The sequence below is a fragment of the Dromiciops gliroides genome, chromosome 4, assembly GCF_019393635.1.
Source record: "Dromiciops gliroides isolate mDroGli1 chromosome 4, mDroGli1.pri, whole genome shotgun sequence".
In the NCBI taxonomy this organism is placed as follows: Eukaryota; Metazoa; Chordata; class Mammalia; order Microbiotheria; family Microbiotheriidae; genus Dromiciops; species Dromiciops gliroides.
In genome coordinates, this window is record NC_057864.1 from 493,959,563 (window position 1) to 493,986,558 (window position 26,996).

Here is a 26,996-nt window from a genome sequence, read left to right on the forward strand (position 1 = left end):
TTGTTTAGCCATTCCCCAATGGATGGGAAATCTTTTTGATTTCCAATTTTTAGCCACCACAAAAAAAGTGCTGCTAGAAATATTTTCGTACAAATAGGTCTTTTTCTCTTTTTGGAGATGTCTTTGGGATATAAACCAAGTAGGGGTATTGCTGGATCAAAGGGTATGCACAATTCTATAGCCCTTTGGGCATAGTTCCATATTGCTCTCCAGAATGGTTGAATCTTTTCACAACCCATCAAGAGTGGATTAGCATGGGGCAGCCAGGTGGTGAAGTGGATAAAGCACAGGCCCTGGATTCAAGAGGACCTGAGTTCAAATCTGGTCTCAGAAACTTGACACTTACTAGCTGTGTGACTCTGGGCAAGTCACTTAACCCTCATTGCCCCTCAAAAATATAAGAAATTTTTTAAAAAGAGTGGATTAGCAACCCAGTTTTCCCAGAATCCCTCCAACAACCAATATTTTCTATTCTTGTTATACTTGCCAATCTAATAGGTGTAAGGTTGTTTTAATTTGCATTTCTCTGATCAATAATGATCTAGAGCATTTTTTCGTATGATTATTGATAACTTTGATTTCTTTGTCTGAAAACTGCCTTTTCAAATCCTTTGACTGTTTATCAATTGGGGAATGACTTGTATTTTTAAAAATTAGATGCAGTTCTTTTTTATTAATTTTTTAAAATTTGCTGTTTATTTATTGATCTATCTATTCATTTGTTTATTTATTTGCAGAGCAATGAGGTTTAAGTGACTTGCCCAGGGTCACACAGCTAGTAAGTGTCAAGTGCCTGAGGCCGGATTTATACTTAGGTCCTCCTGAATCCAAGCTCAGTGCTTTATCCACTGCACCACCTAGCTGCCCCCTCTCCTTTTTTTATTTTTAAATAATATTTCATTTCCCCCCAATTCCACGTAAAGACAATTTTAACATTTGGGTTTTTTAAAGTTTTGGATTCCAAATTCTATCCCTCCCTGGAATGTTAAGCAATCTGATAGAGGTTATGCATGTGCAATAGTATAAAATATTTCTTCATTAGTCATTTTGTGCAAGAAAACTCAGAAGGAAGGAAGGAAGAAAATATTCTGCCTCAGTCTCTATTCAGACACCATAAGTTTTTCCCCTGCAGGTGGATAGCATTTTTCATCATAAATCCTTTGGGATTTATCTTGGATCATTGTATTGCTGAGAAGAGCAAAGTCATGCATCGTTCTTCATTGTACAATATCTTTATTACTGTATACGGCATTCTCCTAGTTCTGCTCATTTCACCCTTTATCAGCAAATCTGATTACATTTCAATGGATCTCCTATTAGTAGATGGCCCAAGGTGGACCCAGAGGCTTTCTTTTTAATCTTTGTGATATTTCTTGAATCAGACAGACCTGTAGAGATGGACTGGGGAGGCATAAATGTGGAATCATTTTTTTTTTCTGGCAAACCTTTCCTTGTAGTGATTTCTTTGTCCTCCTTGACTCTAGTTCCCCAATCTTTAGTGTCATTAGAAATCAGGAGACCCACATTCTCATCTTCCTTCTGCCGTGAACAGAAAGAACCAAGAAGGACTTGACTTCTCATGGGTTTGTTTTCCTTCTTAGTTAAAGAAAGGAGATGTATGACATGCACCTGGGCTTCTTAAATGATTCTTTAGGTCTCTGTGCATTAGGCTCATTGGCTTATAGATTTAAGGGACTTCATAGACCATTGGGTCCAAACCCATATTTTACAAATTATGAGAGGCAACCTAGTTTGGTGCATAAAATATTTGATTTGCAGTCGTGAAAATTTCCCTTCCCTTGACCTCATTTTTCTCTTCTGTAAAATGTGGGGATTGGATGAAATGACTTTTAAATCCCCTCGCACTTTGAAATTTGGGATGCTGGGTTCCTGACATACAAGTGTTGTCAAGACAGTTTTTCTTCCAGTATATTATTGGTACAGAGGAGGAGAGATCAGTGGAGAGGGAGAGAGTTAATTGACATTTCTTTTAATGATTAATTTAAGGAAATCAATCATATATGTGAAGAACTAAATGTTGTCTTTTTCCAATTACTTTTTGCCTCCTTAAATTGATTGCTTCCATGATGAGATAAAGATAAGGTACAGGCTATTAAAACTGACAGGTTGTGACAGGGAACAGAGCAGTTTTTAGGGATCCTGGACTTTGCAGAGATGGCCACAGGGCTCCAACCTTGGCAGTGGGCTCTGGTGAGACTGGCTTTCTGTGCTGCCTGCCTGGGCTTTGTCGAAGGAGGGAAGCTGCTAGTGATCCCCGTGGATGGCAGCCACTGGCTCAGCATGCGTGAAGTGGTTCAGGACCTCAGTCAGAGAGGCCATGAGAGTGTTGTCCTGGCACCAGAGCTGTCCATACACATCAGGGAAGGACCACTCTACACTCTGAAGACCTTTCCAGTCAGTTTCAGCAAGGACCTTTTCCGGGAGATGACACACAATAATTTCCAACTGATGTTTGACCCAGAACCTTTCCTGAAGAGATTTTTTGATATTATTACAACCTTGAAACTAGTCACTGACATGTATTTTAGCTTTTGTGCAGACTTGGTCCATAACAAGAACCTGCTGAAGTCCCTGGAAGAAGCCCACTATGATGCCATTTTAACTGATCCTGCTATCCCCTGTGGAGCCCTTGTGGCACAGTATCTGTCCATTCCAGCTGTTTATTTCTTGAGAGGACTCCCATGTCATTTAGATGCTGAAAGCACTCAGTGCCCAGATCCATCTTCTTATATCCCCAGATTGGCTACAGACAACACAGACAAGATGACATTCCTACAGTGGGTGAAGAACTTTCTATACCCTTTGCTTCATAGTGTGGTGTGCCATATGATGTATTCACCTTTTGCAAACCTGGCCTCAGAACTCCTTCAGAGAGACATGAGTATAGTGGACATTCTAAGGCATGGATCGGTGTGGCTTATGAGGACAGACTTTGTGATGGATTTCCCTAAACCTATCATGCCAACCATGGTCTTCATTGGGGACATCAACTGTGCCAGTAGCAAGCAGCTTTCTCAGGTTGGTTTGTGACACATTAGACAACATTTGCAGGCACACCCAGTGGAATAACAAAAGCATCTTGTTTTTACAGGGGAAAAATGACCATATTCTTTTTTTTTTCTTTTTTTTTTTAAAGTGAGGCAATTGGGGTTAAGTGACTTGCCCAAGGTCACACAGCTAGTAAGTGTTAAGTGTCTGAGGCCGGATTTGAACTCAGGTACTCCTGACTCCAGGGCCGGTGCTCTATCCACTTCGCCACCTAGCCGTCCCCATAGTCTTATTTAATCCCCAAAAGTAAGATGATCCAGGTTGGTCCCAGAAAGTTGTTCTAAGCTCTATTACATTTCCTATAAAGACCAATTAGAGATCATCATAGAGATGGGAATAGTTTGCCTGCAAACAGCTTTTTCCAGTGATTTCTTTATTTTTTCATTGATCTTACTACCCAAAGTCTTTTGGTGATATGAAATCAGAAGCCCTGGATCTAGTCCCAGATCTGCTGTCTAGCTATGTGGCCTTAGGCAAGTGAGTTTACTTTACCACGTCAGAGCCCTCTGCCTGCACAAGTGATCCCCTTCTATCCTGTCTTCTCTAGAATTGCCACTTTTGGGGGAGGGCAATTAGGGTTAAGTGACTCGCCCAAGGTTACACAGCTAGTAAGTGTTAAGTGTTTGAGGTAGGATTTGAACTGAGGTCCTCCTGACTCCAGGGCCGGTGCTCCATCCACTGTGCCACCTAGCTGTCCCTTAGCATTGCCACTATTAATAATCTTCAAGCTCTTCCTGGCTATTGGCTATTTCCCTGTTGCCTACAAACATGCCCATCTTTCCCCCTTCCTCAAAATATTCTTATTTGATCTTTCTATGTCTTGTATCTCTCTGGGGTTTTGTGGGTAAACTCCTTGATAATGCCAACCACAACATGTGTCTCTGCTTCCTTTCCTCTCGCTTTTTTCTTAACTCTGCCATCTGACTTCTGACTGCATCTTTCCACCAGAACTGCCCTCTCCAAATTTACCAAAGATCTCATAATTGCCAAATCCAATGGCTTTTTCTCTGATGCTTTTTTTTTCCTTTTGTGGGGCAATGAGGGTTAGGTGACTTGCCCAGGGTCACACAGCTAGTGTCACGTGTCTGAGGCCAGATTTGAACTCAGGTCCTCCTGACTCCAGGGCCGGTGCTTTATCTAGAAATATACAAAGGTTTTTTTTGTTTGGTTGTTTGTCTGTTTGGTTTTTTTTTTAGTGAGGCAATTAGGGTTAAGTGACTTGCCCAGGGTCACACAGCTAGTAAGTGTTAAGTGTCTGAGGTTGGATTTGAACTCAGGTCCTCCTGACTCCAGGGCCAGTGCTCTATCCACAGGGCCAGTGCTCTATCCACTGCGCCACCTAGCTGCCCCCCAATGGCCTTTTCTCAATCTTCACCTTTCTTGACCTCTCTGCAGTCTTTGACATCATCAATCACTTTCTTGTCTTTCCTACTCTCTTCTCTCTAGGTTTTCATGACACTGCTCTCCTGGCTCTCATCCCTACCTGACTTCTCCTTCTCAATCTCCTTTGCTCAGTCATTGTCTAGGTCATGTTCACTTACCATGGGTGTCCCATGAGACTCTGTTTTGGACCTTCTTCTCTTCTCTTCTCCTAGTCTATTTCACCTAGTGATCTCATCATTTTCCATGGTTTCAAATATCATCTCTATGCTGACGATTCTCCTGTTATTTAGGCAGCCTTAACCTCTCTGCGGATCTCTGGTCTCACATCTCTAACTGCCAATTGGACAGATCTAGCTGGATGTCTTTACAGACATCCTAAACTCAGAATGTCCAAAATTGAATGCCCTGCCTTTCCCTCCAAACCATTCTTTCCTCCTACCTTTCCTGTTACTCTCAAGAGCACTACCATCCTCCCATTCCCCCAGGCTCAAAGCTCAGCTGTCACCCTTGACTGCTCACTCTCTTTCAAACCCACCCTCTTTATCCATTATAGCTTATGCCAAGTCCTATTAATTTTATGTCTTTAATATTTCTCCTACTATATTATCTTTGTAGTATCTTTCTCCCTCTTCTCACCTCTGACATTCTCACCACCCTGATGTAGGTATTCCTCACCTCACCCCTGTACTATTGCCATAGCCTAATGGTTGGTCTTCTTGCCACAAGTCTCTCCCCACTCCAGTGCATCCTTTTCTCAGATGTCGAATTAATCTTCCTAAAAGGCAGGTGGGACCATATCACCACTACCAACCACATGTAGTAAATAAAGTCCAGTGGCTCCCTATTCCAGAATCAAATAAAAATCTTCTGGTATTCCAATACCTTTCCAATCTGTTTTCTCCCCTCACCTTTCCAGCCTCCCTTCTCTTCCTCCAATGAGATTCCCTATCTCCTGACTCCATCTTCACTGACTGCCAACCCCTTGCCATGCCAGGAGTGCCCTCCCTCCTCAGCTCTTGGCTAAAGTGAATCCCACCTTGTACCGGAAGCCTTTTTTCAATACTCTTGAATTCTACTTCCTCCAACCTACTGGGTATTTCTAAAGTATCTTGTCTTGTTTGTATATAGTTGATTGTGTATTGTTTCCCCCACTAGACCATGAACTCATGGAGGGCAGGGACTGTCTTTTGGCCTTCTTTACATATCTAGCATTTAGCACAATTGAAAAAGACCTTCCTAATGCCAGGAAATACATTTTAATTAGATCTGAATGACATGGAATAGAATCAGTCACACCACTCCAACTCCTCTGGGCTCGGGCCAAAAGGCTCAGAGGAGTTTGGAGCCAGGGAGGGAGTCCATTTGGTATAAGCCAGAACACAGCTTGGATGTGAGTCATAACTGGCACTAGTTCACCCCTGTACTCCATTTCCTCTTCTATAGAAAGAGATCATTGAACTCAATGACCCCTTTATCTCCCACCAAGCCTCACTCAGCTCTTCAGTTACATGGATATTCAGTGTGTTAATTGCCATCTGGGTGTGCCTGAACTCAGACTTGGGAAGAGAGTGTCACTGTTATTTTAAAGCTAAGAATTCCAGTCTCCTTTGATGCCCAGGGGCTAGGGTCTGGTCTTGTTTCCAACCTGTTACTGCAGGACCTCAGGGCCCTCCCCTGGTGCCTTTCATACCCACGATTCACAAATGCCCGTCATGTTGGCACACTTCCTCAGCAGGCTGAGTGAGAGAACAACTCTGATGACCTGCCCCGCTCTGCCCCGCCCTGACGAAGACCCCCACTCTGCGCAGAGTCCCTCAGGCCGAAGACAAATGCAAGGGGCTCTCTAGCGAATGGTTAAAAACGGGGCGTGGCGGCCAACGTTCCCGAGGGGTCAAGTCTTTGACCTTTCCCAGTATCGTTTCCTAGCAAACACCCTTCAGGGACCTTCCACCTTCTTCTGAAGGCCCACTGAGGGAAGTGCCGAACCACGTGAGAGCACACAGAGGCTGCAGGGTCATCGGAGTTGAGATGTGTGTGTGCGTGTTTGTACCACCTCCGCCCTCTACCACCAGCGCGTGAACCTTCTGGACGTTTGCCACTGAAGAGAAAAATCTTCTCCTTAACTTTGGAACCACATGGTCTGGGGTTTCATGTGGGGTTGGTGAATAAGCTTGTTCCGGAGCAATAAGTGGAAGAGTTCAAGGTTTTTTCAGCGAGGCAGCAGTTGGCTTATGTGGCTCTTACAGGCACTTTTCCCCACATTTGCCAGGTGTCGGGAGGGTGGGAGGATTGTGTTTAGTTAAGACGTTGTAGCCCCAACCCCCTGCCAATCCTTAGGGAAAATCACCAACTCAGAAACGTTTCCATTCAGAAGCATGGGCAACACAATTCAATTCAACCAATTGATAAGCATTTATTAAGCTCCTGTTGTATACCCAGCAACTTGCTAAGTACAGGGGATACAAAGAGAAGCAAAAAGTCCCCACTCTCGGGGAGTTTGGATTCTAATTGGGGTAGGGGGTGTCAGATATACATAAATCTGTGTGTCAAAACTACAAGGCACCTACTATGTGCCCTCTTTACTGGACTATGTGTAGGAATATAAAAATGAAACCAACATTGGCCCCGTCCTCAAAGACTTCATTTCATCCAATCGGCTCCATTACTGTGCACTTGTTTGGTGCTTGCTCCATTCTAGGACTTTAGCTGGGTGCTGGGGATGCAGACACAAAAGGGAAATCATTCTTGCCCTCAATGAGCTTCTATTCCATCAGGGAGATAGATCAGTATGGCCCATATACCAAACAGGAGGGGAATGAATGCTCCCACCCATGTACAAGATCATGGGACTGGGGGAAGCAGAAAAGGCCTCTTGATTATTGACTTGGCACCACTGTATACAAGGGCCAGGAAGGGTCAGAAAGGCCATCTGGTCCTATTCCCTTACGGGCACCTGAGGAGACTGAAGCCCCCAAAGGCAATACCTCTGACATCCAGCTGGACATGCTGCCACTCCTCAGTCTCCTCAAGAGAAAGGGAGGGGAATTCTCTCTGTGGACGGACATGTGAAACCCATGACAGGAAAATAGTTCAATGATTGGGTCATATGTCATTTGGGTAAATGACAAATAGTGATCAATGTGCTCCCGATCCTTGACAAGATGGTTCTAACACAAGACAGATTCTGTCTAGTTACAATGCTTACTAGTGATGGATCTGAGAGAAAAACTTTCAGGACTGGCATCATGCAAGATGACAAGGGGATCTATTATTTTATCAATGAAGGTGCTCCTTGTGTGGGAACATCTTCCATTGATAGAGGCCACAAAACCATCTTTGACCTAGAACATCAGCCCTAAGGACTTTCTCAAGACACTTAGAGTTCATGACTTGCCCAGTGTCCCACAGCTTGAAATGTCTGAGGTAGAATTCAAACCAAAGTCCTCCTGTCTTCCAAATCAGAACACTATCTACTATGCTTTTTTATGCTTTTGACTTTGGAGGTGTGATGTTTAAAATATAAATGTGTGGTCGCCTTAAGTTATCAGCTTTAGCACCAGTCTTTGGGCATTAAGCATTTATTGAAGCATACCAGGTAGGCCTTTGAATATCTGCCAAATTCCATTATTTTCTCACATTCCCCCCGGGGTTCGTTAAGAAATGTTGTTTCCTTAATGAAGTAATTACATTACATATATTTATGACTAACAATGTAAGGGGAATGAAAAGAGAGAAAATAAATTGAGGGATGCATTGACAGTAAACTAAAGGGGGCACTCCCCTTTAGAAGGTGGACATTACAAATAGTGTAAAACAGGAAAATGGTCTCATGTTGAGTTCAAAGTCCTTAGCTTCTGAGAACAATACCTTCTTAAGGGCTAGCCAGGTGTGGTTACAATCTAATTAACTTGAAGTAGACTAATCAGCAAAGTCAATCACTCTTACTTAATTAAGTCAGTTTATATTAATCTCCAGGTGAGCCACCAACAGTGATGTTTAAAATCTAAATGTGTGGTCACCTTAAATTAGAAGCTTTGGCACCAGTCTTTGGGCATTAAGCATTTATTGAAGCAAACCAGGTAGGCCTTTGAGCATCTGCCAAATCCCATTATTTTCTCACAGAGGTTTGATTCAATCAAACAGAGAGGCAGTGTGACACAGTGGAAGGCATGCTGGAGTTGATGTTAGAGCACCTGGGTCCAAATCTCATCTCTGTTACTTACTTATCTGTGTGACACTGGGTTCATCACTTCATCTCACAGTTGTCTCACATGTGACATAAAGAAGCTGGACTAGATGACCTCAGTGAAAGGTCCCTTTCAGCCCCAAATCTATGATCAGAGGATTCTACAGTAGATTCTTTGCTCTTTGGATCTGATGCCTTGGTTGCCCTGTTTTTCCTTACACTTGACCTGGCATAAAGAGCTACTAAAAGTTAGCCCACGCTTAATTTTGTTTCCAACTCCAGAGATCTCTGGGGCATCATCAATGAGTTAACATTATATGAGCTGCCTGAATCTACACAGATTTTCACAAAATGTTAGATGACCTCCACAAAAGACTTCCTCTTTCCAGGATTTGTAGAACCACATGACAAAAAGAGTTTGCAGTGAAAAGCTGTGAATGTGTTGTGATCTCTGTTATTGGAGAAGAATATTTACATGGATAAAATCATACATTGACAGAATCTGTGGCAATTGGGGTAGGGTAGAAAGTCACGTGGCAGTATGCCCACTGTATTTGGCTAGCTTGGCATGGGAAGGCATTGAGAATCCCCAGTGCCTTTGGCTTTCAAAAGTAAATGCCTGGGGGCAGCTAGGTGGCGCAGTGGATAGAGCACCGGCCCTGGAGTCAGGAGTACCTGAGTTCAAATCTGGTCTCAGACACTTAACACTTACTAGCTATGTGACCCTCGGTAAGTCACTTAACCCCAATTGCCTCACCCCCCCCCCCCCAAAAAAAAGTAAATGCCTGGGGCAGCTAGGTGGTGCAGTGGATAGAGCACTGGCCCTGGAGTCAGGAGTACCTGAGTTCAAATCCAGCCTCAGACACTTAACACTTACTAGCTGTGTGACCCTGGGCAAGTCACTTAACCCCAATTGCCTCACTTAAAAAAAAAGTAAATGCCTTATTCTTTGTGGGAAGTCATAGGGCTGGGATAAATATTAATTTGCTAGACAATTAGAGATAAGGAGATAGAGAATTCTAAGTCAAAGATCTTTGGTCTAGAAAGAAGTGGCTCATAGCAAATAACAGACCCAGGGAGAGATGACTGGTCAGTCTTCCAGTGTTCAATACTCTATCTTTCGGTGTCCGGCTGGCAGAGTTAGGGGGACGTTGCTGGTCATTCCAGTTGATGGCAGCCACTAGCTCAGCAGGTTCATGGACATGAAATTGTGGTGATTGCCCCTGAAGTAACTATTCTTATCCAAGAAGTCACATTTTATGACTTCAGACCATATCCAGTGCCCTTCCAGAAGGAGGATCTCCCCATTACACATAATGTTTACTTTTTTATTTAGCTAAATACTATTGACTATATTAAGAAAAAGTTCATTTACTCCTATAATTTGTAGAGGTTTTTACTGGAAATGAGTATTGGATTTTGTCAAAAGTCCTTTCAGAATCTATTTATATAATCATATGGGTTTTATAATTTATATCATTACCAGGGTTAATATTTATTAATATTTATAGTATTCCTCATGGTGAATGAATACTTCTTTCCTGGTATAATCACAATCTAGTTATAATGTATATTTCTAATATGCTGTAGTAGTCAACTTGCCAATATTCTTTTTGCTTCAATGTTCATTAGGGATATTAGTCTACACTTTTCTTTCTCAACTTTATCTACCCCTGGTTTAGATACCAAGTCCAAATTTGTATTATAGAAAGAGATTGCAAAGGAGCCTTCCTTTCTCAGTATTTCAAACAGCTATGCTTATTGAAATTAATTTTTCTTTGAGTGTTTGATAAATTAATTTGAAAAATCCTTCTGTTTCTAGAGTTTTTTGCCCTGTGGGAGTTCATTTATGGCATTCAATTTCTTTTTCTAACATTGACTGCTTTAAATAATCTATTTCTTCTTTTGTCAATCTGGATTTTTATATTTTTGTAAGAACTTATCTGCTCTGAGCAGCTAGGTGGCATAGTGGATAAAGCACTGGCCCTGAATTTGGGAGGACCTTAGTTCAAATTTAGCCTCAGACACTTGACACTTACTAGCTGTGTGACCCTGGGCAAGTCATTTAACCCTCATTGCCCTGGAAAAAAAATTCATCTACTTTCACCAAGTTATCAGTTTTGTTAGTAAATAAGTAAGCATAATAATTTCTGATGATTTCCTCTATTTTTAAGTTGTAAGTTCTCATCTTCCATTTTTGACATAAAAATTATTTTCCTCTCTGTTTTAATCAAGGCAACTAACTACTTTACTATTTTACTATTTTAAAAGATAATCAATTTGTAGTTTTATCAAATCAGTAGTATTTTTTGATTTTATTAATTTCTTTTTTAATTTTCAGAATTTCTACTTAATTTAGTTGGAGATTTTTATTTGTTATTGTTCAAGTTTTTTAAAATTACATGACCAGTTCCTTGATTTGTCCCTTCTCTCATTGATTAAATAATTTAGAGATACATATCTTCCCCATAAAACTTCTTTAGATTCATCCCATAAATTTTGATACATTGTCTCATTATTCTTTGATAAAGTCCATTTTCTTTGATGTCTTATAGACATCTTAAACTCAATATATTCATAACTGAACTCAATATCTTCCCCCTCCCAAAAATTCCCCTTTTCCTAACTTCCCTATTAATATCCAGAGTACCACAATCCTCCCAGTCACAACCTAGTTGTTCTATTCAACTCCTTACTCTCTCATATTCCATATCCAATTAGTTTTCAAGCCATCTCAATTTTACCTTTAAACATTTCTCTAATATTCCCTCCCCCACCTCTCGTGACACTGACACCATTTGCTGAAGGCTGTCATCATCTTATACCTGGACTATTACAGTAGCATGCTGGTTGGTCTCCCTGCCTCAAGTCTCTCCCCATTGCAATTCATCTTTACTCAGTTACAAAAGTAATATTCCAAAATGAAGGCCTGAATGTGTCACCATCCCACGCCCCATTCAATAAACTCCCAAAGTTCCCCACTGCCTTTAAGATCAAATAGAAATTCCTCTATTTGGCTTTTAAAGTTCATCATAACTTGGCCCCTTCCTACCTTTCTGTCTTCTTACACTCTACTCCCTTCCATGGACTCTGCAATCCAGTAACACTGGTCTCCTTGACAAGCAATTTCCTGACTCTGCTTTTTCTCTAGTTTTCCCCCATTCCTAGAACTCTCTCCCTCTTCATCTCTACCATCTGCAAGATGCCTTTACCAGTCATGCTTAATCTCAGTACCTTCCTTCTGAGACTATCTTCAATTTATCTTGTCTGTATATAGTTTGCATGTTGTTCCCCCCACCATTAGACACTGAGCCCCTTAAGATTAGGGACTGTTGTTGTTTGCCTTTCTTTGTAACTCTAGTTTTTAACACAGTTCCTGACACACAATATGCAATTAATAAAAACTGCTTGACTGACTGTTTAACTTTAGAATTATGTTATTCAGTCTTCAATTAAAAAAATATATTTCTTCAATGGTTTTTTGTTGAATACAAATTGTATTTCCTTACGAGCATTAAATTATGTATTTAGTGTTTCTGCTTTTCTACATTTTGGTGAGGTATTTATGCCCCAAGATGTAGTCAATTTTTGTAAAGGTGACATGTACAGCTGAGAGGCAGAAAAATTCGTTTTGATTCCCACTCAGTGGTTGCCAGAGATCTATCATTTCCAATTTTTCTAAAGTTCTATTCAGTCCTTAACTACTTTCTTGTGTAACTTTTGGTTAGATTTGTCTAGATCTGAAAAGGGTATATTAAAGTCCCCTGCTGTCATAGTTTTATTATCTATTTCTCCCTATAATTTAATTAACATTTTAAAATATTTAGAAGCAATGTTATTAGGCACATACATATTAGGTATTGATATTTATTCATTATCTATGCTGTCTTTCCCTTATCTAAAATCATGGTTACCACCCCTGCTTTTTTTTTTTAGTTGAAGCATAAGTTTTGCTCTAGTCCCTCATTTTGATTCTATGAATTCTTATGTTTCCAAGTATTAGATTCTGCTTTCTAATCCATGTTATCATCCTCTTACATTTCATGGGCAAGTTCATTTTATTCACATTATAACAGTTATCATTTTTTATTTAGTATTTCCTTCTATCCTGTCCTCTTGTAAAAAAAAAATTTGATCCCAACTTCCTCTTTACAAATAAAATGGTTTAAAAAGGAGGGAGTTTGCCTGAACACATGTGATCTTATACATGAAAAAGACTGTTTCCTCTCTATTGTAGCTCTGATCCCAGACTTTTCTTTGTTTCTTTCTTTGTTTGTTTCTTCTTCTTCTTCTTCTTCTTCTTCTTCTTCTTCTTCTTCTTCTTCTTCTTCTTCTTCTTCTTCTTCTTTTTGTGAGGCAATGAGGGTTAAGTGACTTGCCCAGGGTCACACAACTAGCAAGTGTCAAGTGTCTGAGGTCAGATTTTTTAACTCAGGTCTTCCTGAATCCAGGGCTGGTACTTTATCCACTGTGCCATCTAGCTGCCCCTCTTACTTTCATTTTAATATTCCCTTCATAATCCTTCTTCAAATATTTAAGCTTGTTTTGCTTGTGGCTATTCCTTTATTTATCATGCCTTCCTTTTTAGACCTTTCTCCATCCTCCTTATCCCTATCTCCCATTTCCCTCTTGAGTTTAATGTATTTCTATAATGAAATATTTGTGTTTGTGAATAATTGTGTTCAATCTTCCTTTATCAAATATACTCAAAAAACAGGCTTAGGTGCTAACCCTAACCCACCTCTTCCTCCACTGCCATATATGCTTCATCTTATGCACCTTTCAGTACATTTTTTTTAAAGAGCAATTCTCCCTCAGACCCTCAGAATAATCTGTCTCCTGATCATTTTATCTGAGACTGTGTCTCTTCACGAGCTAATTTTTTCAGCCTCCATTGTATAATTTTTCTCTTCCTTTCAGTAAGCAAAATGTCCACCCAAAAAGGACAAAATCTTTCATAAGCTTTCTGAAGGAATCCTTCTAGATGGCAGCTTCTTTGATTCTTTCCCCAATCAGGAGATCTGAGGTCGGGATCACAGCGATCATTGGGAAATGAGTAGTAAAGTAATAAGAACTGTGTGTACATGGTCTTTGCCCTATGAAACCCGATGAGTGACTTGTATGCCATCAAACCTTTAGACTAACTACTTATGCTAACTTGGCAGGCATATGTATTGTTAGAAGCTTGAAGGCTCCATTTTCCCCCTCTGGGGCAGGATGATTAATTTTTCTTTTCCTTATTTGCTGCATTATTTCATAGGAACTTGGCTAGGGGAAAGGATGCAAATTGGCTTTGTTACTCTCAAGGGCACTACCATCCTCCCTCTTGGACACTCTTTAACTTCTAACATGTAAATTTCTTGTTCTCTTTCGCTGTCTCTTTGGCTTCCCGGTTAGATATTAACTTAGACCAGTTTCGGTAAGGGGAAGTGAGCGCTGGGCAAAGTACTCCCAAAGCACTGGGCTTTCTGTAGCGAACGTCGAATACGTGGAGCTATGTCCAGAGGACTGAAACCTCCATATATCTTCTTCTTTGGGATGTATTGCTTGGCGTTTGCAGAGGGGGGCAAGTTATTGGTGGTTCCACAGGATGGCAGTCATTGGCTCAGTATGCATGGGGTCCTTCAGGAGATGCAGCACAGAGGACATGAGATCACGGTGGTTGCCCCTGAAGCGACTCTACATATTAAAGAATCGTCATTTTACACCCTCAAACGGTATCCAGTGTCCTTCCAGATGGAAGAATTGAATTCCCACTTCCATACGATGAATCATAACATTTTTGAGAAATTACCATTTTGGGAAAATTTTTTCAGAACAAAGGAGAGAATAAGAAAGATCACAAGTTTGCTTCTGTCTGCCTGCTCACACTTGCTTAACAACAAAGAGCTGATGAGCCACCTTGGGGACAATCACTTCGATGCTGTTTTCACAGACCCCTTCCTACCGTGTGGCCCAATCGTAGCCAAGTACCTCTCTCTGCCCGCTGTCTACTTTTTGCATGGATTGCCGTGCAGTTTAGACTATGCCGCCACACAGTGCCCCAGTCTTCCTTCATACATTCCTCGAGGATTTTCTCAGAGTACAGATCACATGACTTTTTTGCAGAGAGTTCACAACATGCTCATTACCTTGTCCCAGTTCTTTCTTTGTGATTTCGTCTACTCCCCTTACGCGCATCTTGCTTCTGAAGTCCTAAAGAGAGAGGTGACTGTTATGGACCTTCTGAGCCACGGATCCATGTGGCTCCTGAGAACTGATTTTGTAAAGGAGTATCCCAGGCCAATCATGCCTAACATGGTTTTCATTGGGGGGATAAACTGTGCTTATAGAAAACCATTATCTCAGGTGAGTATCGGATCACCACCCTCCCTCTCTTCCAAGCCTCCAGACTGTAGTTAAGGATATCACCGTGCTTTCCTCGTTCGATTGCAAGCGTTCTTATGTGACCTCAGTTTCGCTGTACAATAATCTAAAGAAATAATTGGGTAAGAGGTGACCACTCCCACTTAACACATATTGGGCATCAGACGGGAAACGTTCTCTCTCTAAGGTTTTACGGACGGGGCAAGAATGAGAACCCAAGGGTTCTGATTTCCTTGCCAACGCCGCCCACTGCGCCGCCTTCCCCAGTCGGTGCCTCCTTAGCTCAGACACTTCGACGCAGTGGGCGCTTTTTTTCTCTCCCGTCTCGAAGGCGCCGGCTGCTCGCGCGCACGCACATTAGGTCTTTATGCAAATAGCTTGGAAATTTTGCCCAATCTGGTTTTGGAGCCAAGATTGTGCTTCTCGTGGTTGTTCTGTCGCGTCTGACCCTTTGTGACCCCCTGGGCCATAGCTCCCCAGGTCCTTCTGTCCTCCACTAGCTCCCAAAGCCGACCCAAGTTCGTGTTCATGACACTCTCCATCCACCGCATCCATCCTCTGCCGGCCCCTTTCCCCCCCCCCCCTTGCATGATCTATAGTAGGGGTCTCTTCACCGATCCCCATTTCCTCCTTGCCTCTTCCTCAGCCCCCTCTTCATTCTGTCAGATAGTGAGTGTCCAGCGGTGGGCTAAGCACTGAGCGAGAAGCAGCCAGCTTGGACCCTGGCCTCCACCCTCCCTGGTTCCACTCCCCAGAGAAGACAGCCTTCATCACTGAGCTCGGATCTTAGTCCTCTTCCCGCTAGAACCGTACGATTCACTCCTATGGAGACTTTATGCAGCATAAATCGGGTGTTTAAAGTCTGCTACCTCCGTTTTCTCCTTTCATCTCCACAAAAGACCTGTGAGTTGTGGGTACCAAGTAGAGCTGCCCGCTGCACGTTGGCTACCTGTGGCTAGAAGGAGGGGCAGGGAGGGGAAGGCACAGGCAGAGGAAGGGACAGGTGGGCAGAAAGCTGGGCGGGGTTTGCTGGGATTGAGGGGAGTTTTCGGGCAGGTGATGCTGAGTCGTTCACTTACTCCAATCCTCTGATTTTAGCTTGCTTAGCAGAATCCCTGGCACATAGGGAGCAGAACAGAAACGCTGACTCCCATCATCGTCACGGTTCTTATTAGGTCTGAGGACGCTGACACGCAGACAGCCCCGAGCCTCAGTCAACAGCCCCGAGGCTCCCATCCTCACAGCGTCACGTCACTGCTTGGCAGAGATGGCAGTGATGGAGCTCCAATAACAACAAGAACCAGCGTTTATGTGGCACTTTAAGGTTTCAGAAGCACTTGATAAATGTATCGTTTTATTCTGACAACATCCCCAAGAAGCAGATGCTATGATCAACTCCATTTTACAGATGAGGAAACTGAGGGAGACAAAGGTGAAGTAACTTGCCCTGGGCCATGCAGCTTGTAAGCATCTGAGACTAAATTTGAACTCAGGTCTTCATGAGTCCAGGTTCAGTGCTCTATCCCCTAACCCTCTGAGCTGCCAATGATGACGACGACCATGACAATGGCAATAATAGTAATAAATCTCCCCCTATCTTTGATGTTGTCTTTCCCATTAGAATGTAAGCTCCTGGAGGGCAGGGACTCTACTCCTGCTTCTTTTTCTACTCCAAATGCTAAGCACAAAGTCTCACACATAGGATTGTTTAGGAGCTGTTTCCCTTGTGTCACAGTCTTCTAGGCCCCATTTGGGGTTTTCTTAGCAAAGATCCTGGAGTGCCGTTTTACAGATGAAGTAACTGAGACCAGGAGGGTGAAATAACTTGCCAGGGGTCACACGCTAGTGAGTGTCTGAGGCCGCCTGGCGCTCTGGGCACTGTGGTGCTGCCTAACTGCCTTGCCTCACACATAGGCAACACTTAATAAATTTTTGTTTATCAACAATAGTAAGAAAAAGTTTTTTATTCCTGTTATCTCATTGACAATCATAGCCACTGTGGGAGGTCAGTGGAGATTTATCCTAAACTACTGAAGCTGGTTTTCTGTGGAAGCTCCTAGAGCCCCTTCTCAGACCCTCACTGCGGTCCCCAGGATGCTGAAAGGCTGTCAATCATTGGAACCCTGCCATGTGTATCTTAGGCTGAGTTTCTGTTCCTTCTCTTCTAGCAAGTTAATTACCTCCCTCACCCCCCAAAAAACTGCTGGACTATTAGGAAATGTTCAAGTTCTGAGGGAGTGGCTGCCCTAAAAGGCCCTTTCAGGGGGCCTTGGAGCCTGAGCAAAGGGTTCTCATGCCATGACTGACAGAGAGCTGGATCTTGGGTCAAAATCAGGGAATCCTAGAGCCTTGGGTGGGAAACCGAGTGTCATCCTGCCCAAGCCCCACCTAATATTCAGTCTTGGCTCGGGTCTCTTGGGTGGCCTTGGGCACACTACTTCCTCTTCCCAGGTCTCAATTTCCTCACCTGTGAAATAAGGGGGTTGGGTTTGGTGGCTACAGAGGCCCCTTCCACACCCCCAGATCTGCAATCCAATGACCGATGGTTGGCCAGCCTCCTCTTGCAGGCTTCTGTGACAGAAAACTTGCTACAGAGAGATGGTTGCATTTTGGAGGAGCTCAGATTATTCTCCCTTATGAAGTGGAGTGGCCAGAATTGGACACAGCATTAAGAATAGGGTCTGCCCAGGGAACAGGGACTGACTAGCTGAGTGGCTTTAGGCAAGCCACTTCATTTCTCTGAGACCGATTGTTTTCATCTAATAAAGGGGACTCACAATTCTTATGGATTTGTGATGAGGAGAAGCTAAACTGTATAGTATATACTGTGTGATGCTACTATAAGTTTGCCTCATCTTCCTCTGAGGACCTCATCAACTCTTCACATGGTGTGCTCTGGCACCTTAGGAAGTGCCATGATGTAAAAAAGAGTGTCAATAAAACAGCTTTATTTTGAAAATGTTTAAAAAGTAAACAAAAAAGGTGGAGGGGAAGGACTTACTTGTGGGGAGTTTATTCAGGCTTTGTGGGAGGGGTTGACTTCTATCACACTTTTATTTACTGACTGCCATTTCATCTTTCTCAGTCTGCCGTCCCTTTAATAAAAATGCCTTATTTTTTTCTTTTACAGAACCAGGCTTTTTCTGGACTCAGAGAAGGAAATTGTGCACAGATTGTATGATATGCATTAAATTAAATGCTTTCCTCTTGTTTTAGGAATTTGAAGCCTATGTGAATGCTTCTGGGGAGCATGGAGTCGTGGTCTTCTCCCTGGGCTCTATGGTCTCAGAAATCCCAATGGCCAAAGCCATGGAAATCGCTGAAGCTTTGGGCACAATACCTCAAACAGTAAGGGCAACACTCTGCTATTCTTTTATGTCTCTAGACAAAACCTAATCCCTGGCTCTACATGATGCAAATGGGCTGACTTTTACTAGGACATAGAGTTTGGAGTTTTTCTGTCAAATTCTCTTCCTCCAATTCCCAATCACATTCCATTGAGTTTTGCCAAAGCTCACTCAACTATCTTCTTTACAAGTGCATTTTAAAAGTAGGACAGAACAGCTTTTATTGGATATTTGTTTTTCTTGCATATAATTTGGAGAGGACTAAAAAGTTGACTGTTTAGAAAAATATCAGATTGGACATTGTGGCATCTGTTTAATGGATTAAGTATCTGAATAGTATCATTGAAGCTTAGACTTGGACTTGGAAGATACCATTAAGGCCAATCCTCCCCCATTTTCCAAATGAAGAAACTGAGGCCCAGACGATAAAGGATTTTACTGCTGCTCCACAGGTAGTGAGTGACAGAGCTAAGATTAGCTCTAAATTCTCCTGACTCTAAATCCTGTGCTCTCTGCCCACTACATCCCACCCCTAGGTCCCACAAATTATCCTCTTGCCACTTTCAAAATCCTTTGAACCATTTACAAACCATTCCACTTTGGATTTGGTTTTGATATTGTTGTTATTGTTGTATGAATGTTCAATTTAATGCAGAAATATTGCCCCCAAAGTCATCATTCCAATTGTGGAGGCTTTCCAGCCCAAATCTCTCATCTTATAGATGAGAAAACCACAGAAAGGTCCTTCTAAGATCACATAGCCATCAATCAAGTGTCAGTTTGGGTTTTGAACCCAGGCCCACCAACTCCAAATACAACATTACTTCTTTCTTGTGAGTTAAAAATGACATTTATCCTGAGGCCAAAAAGCTCTCTAGTCAGAGATGCATGCAAAAGGGAGACAGTTAAGGGGATTTCGAACAAGTCATCTACATATCTGTGGCTTCTTTACCACATCTACATTCCAAAAGCTTCAGAGAAAGGTATGGGCATAATGCTTTCTATCCCAACCCTTCCCCAGGCTTCTTTGACCAGGGCTACCATATAAATAAGGAGCAAGTATATCTTCAGATTCTTCCAGAAACTAGCCAGTAAACCAAGGAATTGGATTTCTTGCTTCAAGTAGGCATATTTCTCCAAAGAGCATAAGTAGGAGATAGACCTAAAACAAAGGGTGTATTTTATTTTTGACAGAATGGCTAAAGGTTCTGTTCATTCATCTCCCCTCCTTAGTGGTCACTGCTTCTGCAGCTGTGATGAAACTGCATCGTGGACTTCCCTAAAATTCTTTACTTTTTGCTCCCCCAAGGTATTGTGGCGGTACACTGGAAAAACACCATCTAATCTGGCCAAGAACACCAAACTTGTGAAATGGCTTCCACAGAATGATCTGCTTGGTATGTGCTCATGGCTGTGGTTGGGGTAGGAGGGAGGGAGTATGGATGTTAAAGTAAGTTTACAGTGATGTCTGCAGATCTATGCAAGCGACCATCAGTAGACAGAACCAGGGACAGTTCTAATGGTTTTTAATTGATAAGGGACATGCAGAATCATAGGCTCTTCAGAGCTGAGAGGGACCCCCAAGGTCAGCTAATCCAACCAGGACCTCTGTAGGAATCCCTTTAATGATGTCCTTTATGAGAGATCATCTCTTCTTTGACTAAAGGCCTCCAGTGAAGATATACCCACAACCTCCCATGGCATTCATTCCATTTAGCTTTGGGAGCGTCTCATTGTTAGCAAGTGTTTCCTGATATCAAGGCTGAATTGCCTTTTTGCACAAGTTCTTAATTTAGCCTTCTGGACCAAGAAATAGGAGCTAATTCCTCTGATCTATGGCCATCCTTCACATATATGAAGACAGCTCTCATATCCTCCTTTGGGTAGTCTCTTTTCCAGGCTCAATTTCCCCATTTCCATCACCATTCCTGATATAGCATGGATTGCATGCCATTCATGATCCAGGTCACCTTCCTCTGGATGCTCTCCAGCTTACCAATGTCCATTCCAAAATGCAGTACCCTGAACAGAGCACAATGTTCCATATGTGGTCTGATAAGGGCAGAGTTCAGTAATGTACTATAAATTTGCTCTAGCTTTTGGTTGACTCATTTGGAGCTTGTAGTCCATGGAAATCCACAGAGTTTTTCAGGGAAAAAAGATATGGGGGTCAACGGTAATAGGTTGTACTAGATGGACTAACTCTAAGACTCTATGAGTCTTTCAGCTCTGCAACTCTGGAAGCACTGAATTACACCATGGTCATGGGTTGTAAATAGGGTCAGATAGGATAGTCAGTGGGTGGCTTTGATTGCTTCTTTCTGGGTCCATAGATGTGAGTCAGGAAAAGGATGACAGTTGGGAATTAATAGGCATGATAATGGCTCAATGTCAATTTTCCTGAAATCAATTCACCTAAGGGCTGTTTGCCCAAATTTGTAATAAATGAAAAACATTGTTGCTGTGACATCAAAATTACTCAATCCGATATTTATTGGCCCAGCTGACACATAAGGTCATTACCTTTACAGAAATGGCCTCTAAGTAAATTAGTTGTACTACAACCATTGTGCTTCCCCAAAGGTGCTATGGGGCAGTAGGGAGGGTCTAAATGGTAGCTAAAGTCATCAGTCATCAAAGGAGGATTCTGAAATGGAAAGTTTGAAAAGTCAGAACCATTTTTGCCCTGTCCATGGTGTGGTCATTATGGTTAAGGATTACAGACTTGGGAAACTAGGTGGTACAGTGGATAGATCACCGAGCCTAAAGTCAAGAAGACCTGGGTTCAAAGTTGGCCTAAGATACTGCTATCTGTGTGACCCTGGGCAAGTCACTTAACCCTGCTGCTTAGTTTTCTCAACTGTAAAATGGACTAGAGAAAGGAATGGCAAAGCATTCTAGTATCTTTGCCAAAGAAACCCCAAATGAGTCATAAAGTGCTCAGACAGAACAGAAACAACTAAACAATAGACAAAGGACTGCCGTACGGCATGTAAACTGGACAAAATCAGAGAACTTGTACAATACCATCATGGGGGCCAAGCCTATTAGTGTTCTCTAGTGCTTGGCCAATGAAGTAGCTTTTAGAAAAAATACTCTGATTTCCCACAATAGATAATAGTACCATTGGCTACTTATAGCCCTTCAGATTTTGAAATATTCTGTTCCCTGAAAATTAATAGATTGCCAAGCCATAGAAGAATTCTTTCTTTCTTTTCCTTCCTAAGCTCACCCAAAGACAAGGGCATTCATTACTCATGCTGGTTCTCATGGGGTCTATGAGGGCATATGTAATGGAGTGCCAATGGTGTTGATGCCTTTGTTTGGAGATCAGATGGACAATGCTAAACGCATGGAGTCAAGAGGGGCAGGGGTGACCCTGAATGTCCTTGAAATGACATCTGATGATCTCAGCAAGGCACTGAAGACTGTCATCAATGACAAAAGGTAAGAAAGCAGGTTGGGATGGCATGGCCATTTGCCACAGACCCTTCGAATGCTGTTGTGCCCCTTCTTCAAGCAAACCTAATTTGTGCAACTCCAGATTTCTAGTAAGATAAATTGGGAAACGATGATAATTTTGATTCTATTCTAAATTAATTGCATATGGGGGCTCTTTTTTGTATAGTACTGTCACCTTCCAATGACTCTGCTCCTAACCCCCAAAGAACCCTCCCCTCAAAACAAACATCTCTGAGCAGGGATGCTTTCTGTGACTTCCTAACAAGTGGTTCTATTTGACATGTGGTTATACCTCAGACACTTGGACTTTGCCTCCTGAGAATTCCACTGTACCTTGGGATGGCTGTAATTGGAAACCAGAATTCTCGCTTCATTATGTTCCCTCCCCTGCTCCCACTTCTACTCTCAGGGATCAGGCAAGACAAGTCTAGTCTCCCTTCCATGTGACAAGCCCTCAAACCTTGAAGGCAGCTGTCATTCTCACCTAAAGTCTTCTCTTCTCTAGGCTCAGTGATGCCCAGTTCTATCAGCCAATCCATACCCAAGCGGCCCTCACCATCCCGATCACCTTCCTCTGTAGAGCTTGACTTTGTTAGTGTCTTTCATAAAACTAAGTACCCAGTCCTGAGCACAGGACTCCTGATCCAGTCTGTCCAACAACTTGCTCATTATAGACGTTCTACTTTTACCAAGGCAGCCCTTTCCAGTTTTCTGACTGCCATGTCACACTCCTGAGTGATATAGACAGCAAGCTTGTCATCCATAAGACATGGAGGCCTTGACACACGAATTAATGTCTAGTAGCACTTCTTCCATCCTCTAATCATCCCTGTCTCTTCTTTGTCTTTCATTTGCCAAACACAGTTTTTTAAAAGCCATTTTTGTTGTCCTTTGAGTTAACCTACAACCTCTTTTATTGTAGCCTCTAGGTGCTGCTATGATTTATCCAGGGTTTGGTCACCTTTGCTTTCCTTTCCACCCAGTGCTTAGTGCATAGTCACTTCCTGGTTGACTGAGGCTGAATTAGTTGATGAGTTCCCTATGTAGCCTCAATCAGGATCTTCAGACAATTTACTTTTTTTAATTATGAAAGTATTTTATTATTTTCCAGTTACATGTAGAGATAGTTTTCAACATTTGAGGGGGGGGGAGGTGAGGCAATTGGAGTTAAGTGACTTGCCCAGGGTCACACAGCTAGTAAGTGTTAAGTGTCTGAGGCCAGATTTGAACTCAGGTCCTCCTGAATCCAGGGCCAGTGTTTTATCCACTGCACCACCTAGCTGCCCCTTCAACATTTGTTTTTATAAGATTTCTAGTTTCAAATTTTTCCCCTCCTTCCCCTCCCTCCCCCCCAAGACAGCAAGTAATCTGATATAGGTTATATATGTACAATAACATTAAGCATATTTCCGCATTAGGCATGTTATAAGAGAGACAATTTACTTTTTAATCCTCTTCACTGAAATAAAAAAAATTTTGGTTCATTATTTTAAGCCTCCTCCCTTCTTGAGCTGATTTCCTTTGTAGAATTTTAAGCCATAGCATCCTAGCCATTCTTTTTTTTGGAACTCTGAAATTCACTCTCTCAAAATCTTGGGCACCAGAAAGATTTGTGACATTTCCTCATCTATCACAGACACTGTAATGAAGTGTTCACCTTCCCCCTAAGTTTCCCATTATGTTTATTTCAACAACAAGCTCCTTGTCAATAATCAGATTCAGGTCCAAGAGCATGGTTCTTCTTGAGATATACTCCACATCTTGAAAGGTCAGCAAGGCAATGTAGGAGTTGCTCCAGTACTGCTTTATTCAGGGAGACACTCAGAGAAGGTATTTAGGCAGCTGAAGTGCCCCACTGCTCTACGATCCTGCCACCATACTAGCTGTGTAATTCTCTCCAAGAACCCATCGTAAGTCCTTCTGGCCTTGTAGTCTACTGTTTATTCTTCAGAGGCTAGCATGCTTCTGTCCCTTCGTCCATCAATCCTCCCCAAATGCTCTCTCCTTCATGTTTCCCCAACTCAGTTTGTAGATTTCCTCACAAGAGTCAATTTCTTGATATACACTCAATAAATTCTTGTTGAACTGAATTGAATTGAATATACAATGTTATTTCATCATCTTTTAGCTACTCTGCTCCATTTGGACAAGTTACATCCTTCCATTGGTATATTCCAGTCATAAGTTACATCTCATTAATTAATAGAACTGCACATTTCTGTGTAGGCTTTTTTATCATTATTTTTCTTCTTATGCAAAACCTACTAAATTCTGTGATATCTGACTCTGTGGATATATGCAGGAAATTGACTTCTTTCCTCACTCTTTTCTGTTTAATGCCCTGTTGATCAAATTCACAAATCTTCAGCCAATTTCATTTTTTTGCCCTCATTAGATGCATTCCATCCCCAGTCAGGTCTATCCTTCCTGGATCTTAAGCTATGATTCAGAAATTCAAAGGCACGGCACTATCTTTAAGCTCTTTGGTAATACTTACTTGGTTGTGTTTGATATAGAGTCAAAACGTTTCTGCCAGTGCCCTAATGCATAAATCAATTGCCTCCAGCTGCTCTTTATGTGAGAAGATCTTCTGAAGAAATCCAGCTAGAGTGAAAGAAACAATCTGAAACCTCAAGGCCTGGGTTGAATCCTGTCTCTTCATCTTACTGTGTGAGGGACCATGAACCAGTCATTCAACTCTCTAATCCTCAGTTTCCTCTGTAGTCAAACGAAGGGTTGGACTTCATAATCTCCAGAGATTCCTTCCAGCTCTAGCACCCGTGAACTTCGGGCCACCTGATGGATCTTCCTTTATATATTGTCTATCGGCAGCTAATCCTTTGCTATGTTGGTGTCTTCTGTCCATCTGTTGATTTTTCTCAGAATTGATCTATGGTTTTAAATCTTTTGAAAATGGTTCCCCCCCCCACCCCAGGAGGAGTGAATCCACAATCCCTGGAGGTCTTCAGTAGAGACTGAATGATCCCCTTCTTGAGGCTGTTTTCAATGGATTTATGCTTTGGAAGTAGGATTGATTAGTGACCTCTGCAGTCCTTCCCACTCTATAACTCCATTTAATTCCATAATACCCTTAATTCTGGAATCTATTAACCTGACTTTTTGTGAAGTGACAAAAACACTGAGAATATAAACATCAAGGAAAGAAAGTCTTGACTTCTGTATTGCTTGGCTACTTCTAGAACATCTCAAAGAAGTCATAGTTCTCTATCATTGGGGGCTTTGTAAATTAATCTATCTTTTTTTTTAACATTTTTAGCTACAAGGAAAACATCATGCGTCTCTCAGCTCTTCACAAAGACCGGCCTATCAGTCCCCTTGACCTTGCTGTGTTCTGGGTGGAGTTTGTGATGAGAAACAAAGGGGCCCCACATTTACGTGCTGCTGCCCATGACCTCAACTGGATCCAGTACCATTCCTTGGATGTCTTTGCCTTCCTCCTGGCTATTGTGTTGACTGTTGTACTAATTGCTGCGAAATGTTGCATGTTTTGTTTCCAGAAATGCTTTGGCAAAAAAGGAAAAGCTAAGAAAGCTACCAAATCTAAGTCTCATTGAACCATACTTTGAAAATTAGGTGAAATTTTAGTTTGTATTCTCTATGAATTCCACAAATGCACCCAGATGAATTACATGCACACAAATACACATATGCACCCTCATTATAAAGTCAGTTTCAAATTAATTTTTATAAAGAAAATCTCAGCCTTGTTTTGTTGTCAATTAAAATGGGAGCATAGAGCTTTACAGCTGGCGGATGACCATTTAATCCAACCACTTCATATCACAGCTGGAGAAACAGAAGTGTGATGAGGGGGAAGGTTTGGGGCTGAGTATGAGTCTTGGAGGAGGGGCCTAATAGCTGCCTTCACATTTTAGAAGGGCTATTATATGAAGGAGAGACTAACTGCACTCTGCTTGGCCTCAGAGGGTAGAATTAAGAACCAAAGGGGCTGGGAGAATCACCATTTAGGTCAGGGTCAGTAAAAACTTCCTAACAATTGGAACTATTCAACAGGAATGGACTGCCTCAGGAGGAAGTGAGTTCCCACTCACTGGGCCTTTCCAAGTCAGTCCTGCATGACCAGTACCTGGCAGTTTGTATAGGTACAACCTCAGAGGTTGGTCCAGGTACAAGTTGGGCTCAGTGACCACTGAGGTCTCATGTCCTGTGACCCTGTACAGGGTTACATGTGTAGTTTGCAGCTGAGTGAGGGCAGAAGTCAGTTCTTCTAACTCTCAACTCTCCTTTCTCCCTCTCAAGACACAATGATGAAGAAAGCTAGAACATGCTTGCAGGACTGATTCTCCTTCCCCATTCTTCAAGATTTGAGCTTCAAATGATTTGCTTAGTGTAACTAGGGAAGTCGGTTATCCATTCAGAGTGGTCATTTTTTTAAACTGGAAAATTCATATGGCACCCTTCCATGTCTTCCTAATGAGTTGTGATTGTTAATCATTTATTATAAATGTTAATGCATTACCCTCCTACCTCCTCTACAGGTCCAGCTTCCATTTCTTTGCAAAACAGCTGGGTGCTGTTGGATTGGGCTCTTTCACTATCATGCACACCTCAAGATTCACACAATTCCTTTGGACACAGGGAGGTGGGCACATCTGCTGAGCTGGACTGCTGCTTATCCTCACAATAATGGGAATTAATTCTACTGTGTCCCTCAAAGGAAATGGATTGTTTCTGCATTACAAAACCAAGATAGATCAGGCCCAACAAAACAAATGCCACATGGCCCCCACTAGTCCATGGATCAGAATGTTATTGGTCATCCGCGAATGGTGTTCTTAGCAAAGACACAATTTACCATATTGCTCAAAATAAAACTAAAAAGATGAATAAATATCTACTAATGACTGTTCTTGGAGACTACTGTTTGTGAATTGATTTTGATTTTCTGTGCATTATTTCAGCTTCTTTTCATAACCATATCGTCACGATTGGTTCAAGAAAACATTATGGTACAACAGTCTTCATAGAGTTTTCAGCCTAATAGGGCCTCTAAGAAGCATATTCTGATATGCTGATCCTTGAATGAATCTGTGAGCTCATTGATGTGGATCCTCGTCCCTCCTTCCAAAGAAAGGTCCACCTTTTTCCAAAACCCATCCATTCCTTCTCATCCTTCCTGATTCTTGTCAATAGTCCCCAAT

At 42.1% G+C, this 26,996-nt stretch overlaps 1 protein-coding gene across 7 annotated transcripts in view; it reads left to right on the forward strand.

Annotated features, from left to right (window-relative positions):
- LOC122753494 (UDP-glucuronosyltransferase 1A7-like) overlaps nt 1–26,704 on the forward strand; it is a 140,911-nt gene extending 114,207 nt beyond the window's left edge. For 3 of the 7 annotated variants that reach the window (XM_044000885.1, XM_044000881.1, XM_044000883.1), the window contains exons 2-5: nt 18,221–18,352; nt 19,661–19,748; nt 21,579–21,798; nt 25,091–26,704. In XM_044000885.1, coding sequence (XP_043856820.1) covers nt 18,221–18,352; nt 19,661–19,748; nt 21,579–21,798; nt 25,091–25,388 — 738 coding nt within the window. In that variant the 3' untranslated portion in view covers nt 25,389–26,704. Of the gene's footprint in view, nt 1–2,141; nt 3,040–11,048; nt 11,060–14,721; nt 14,987–18,220; nt 18,353–19,660; nt 19,749–21,578; nt 21,799–25,090 lie in introns of those variants that run through there. The other 4 variants (XM_044000886.1, XM_044000887.1, XM_044000884.1 and 1 more) reach the window with 4 other exon arrangements.
- Nucleotides 26,705–26,996: the final 292 nt, after the last annotated feature.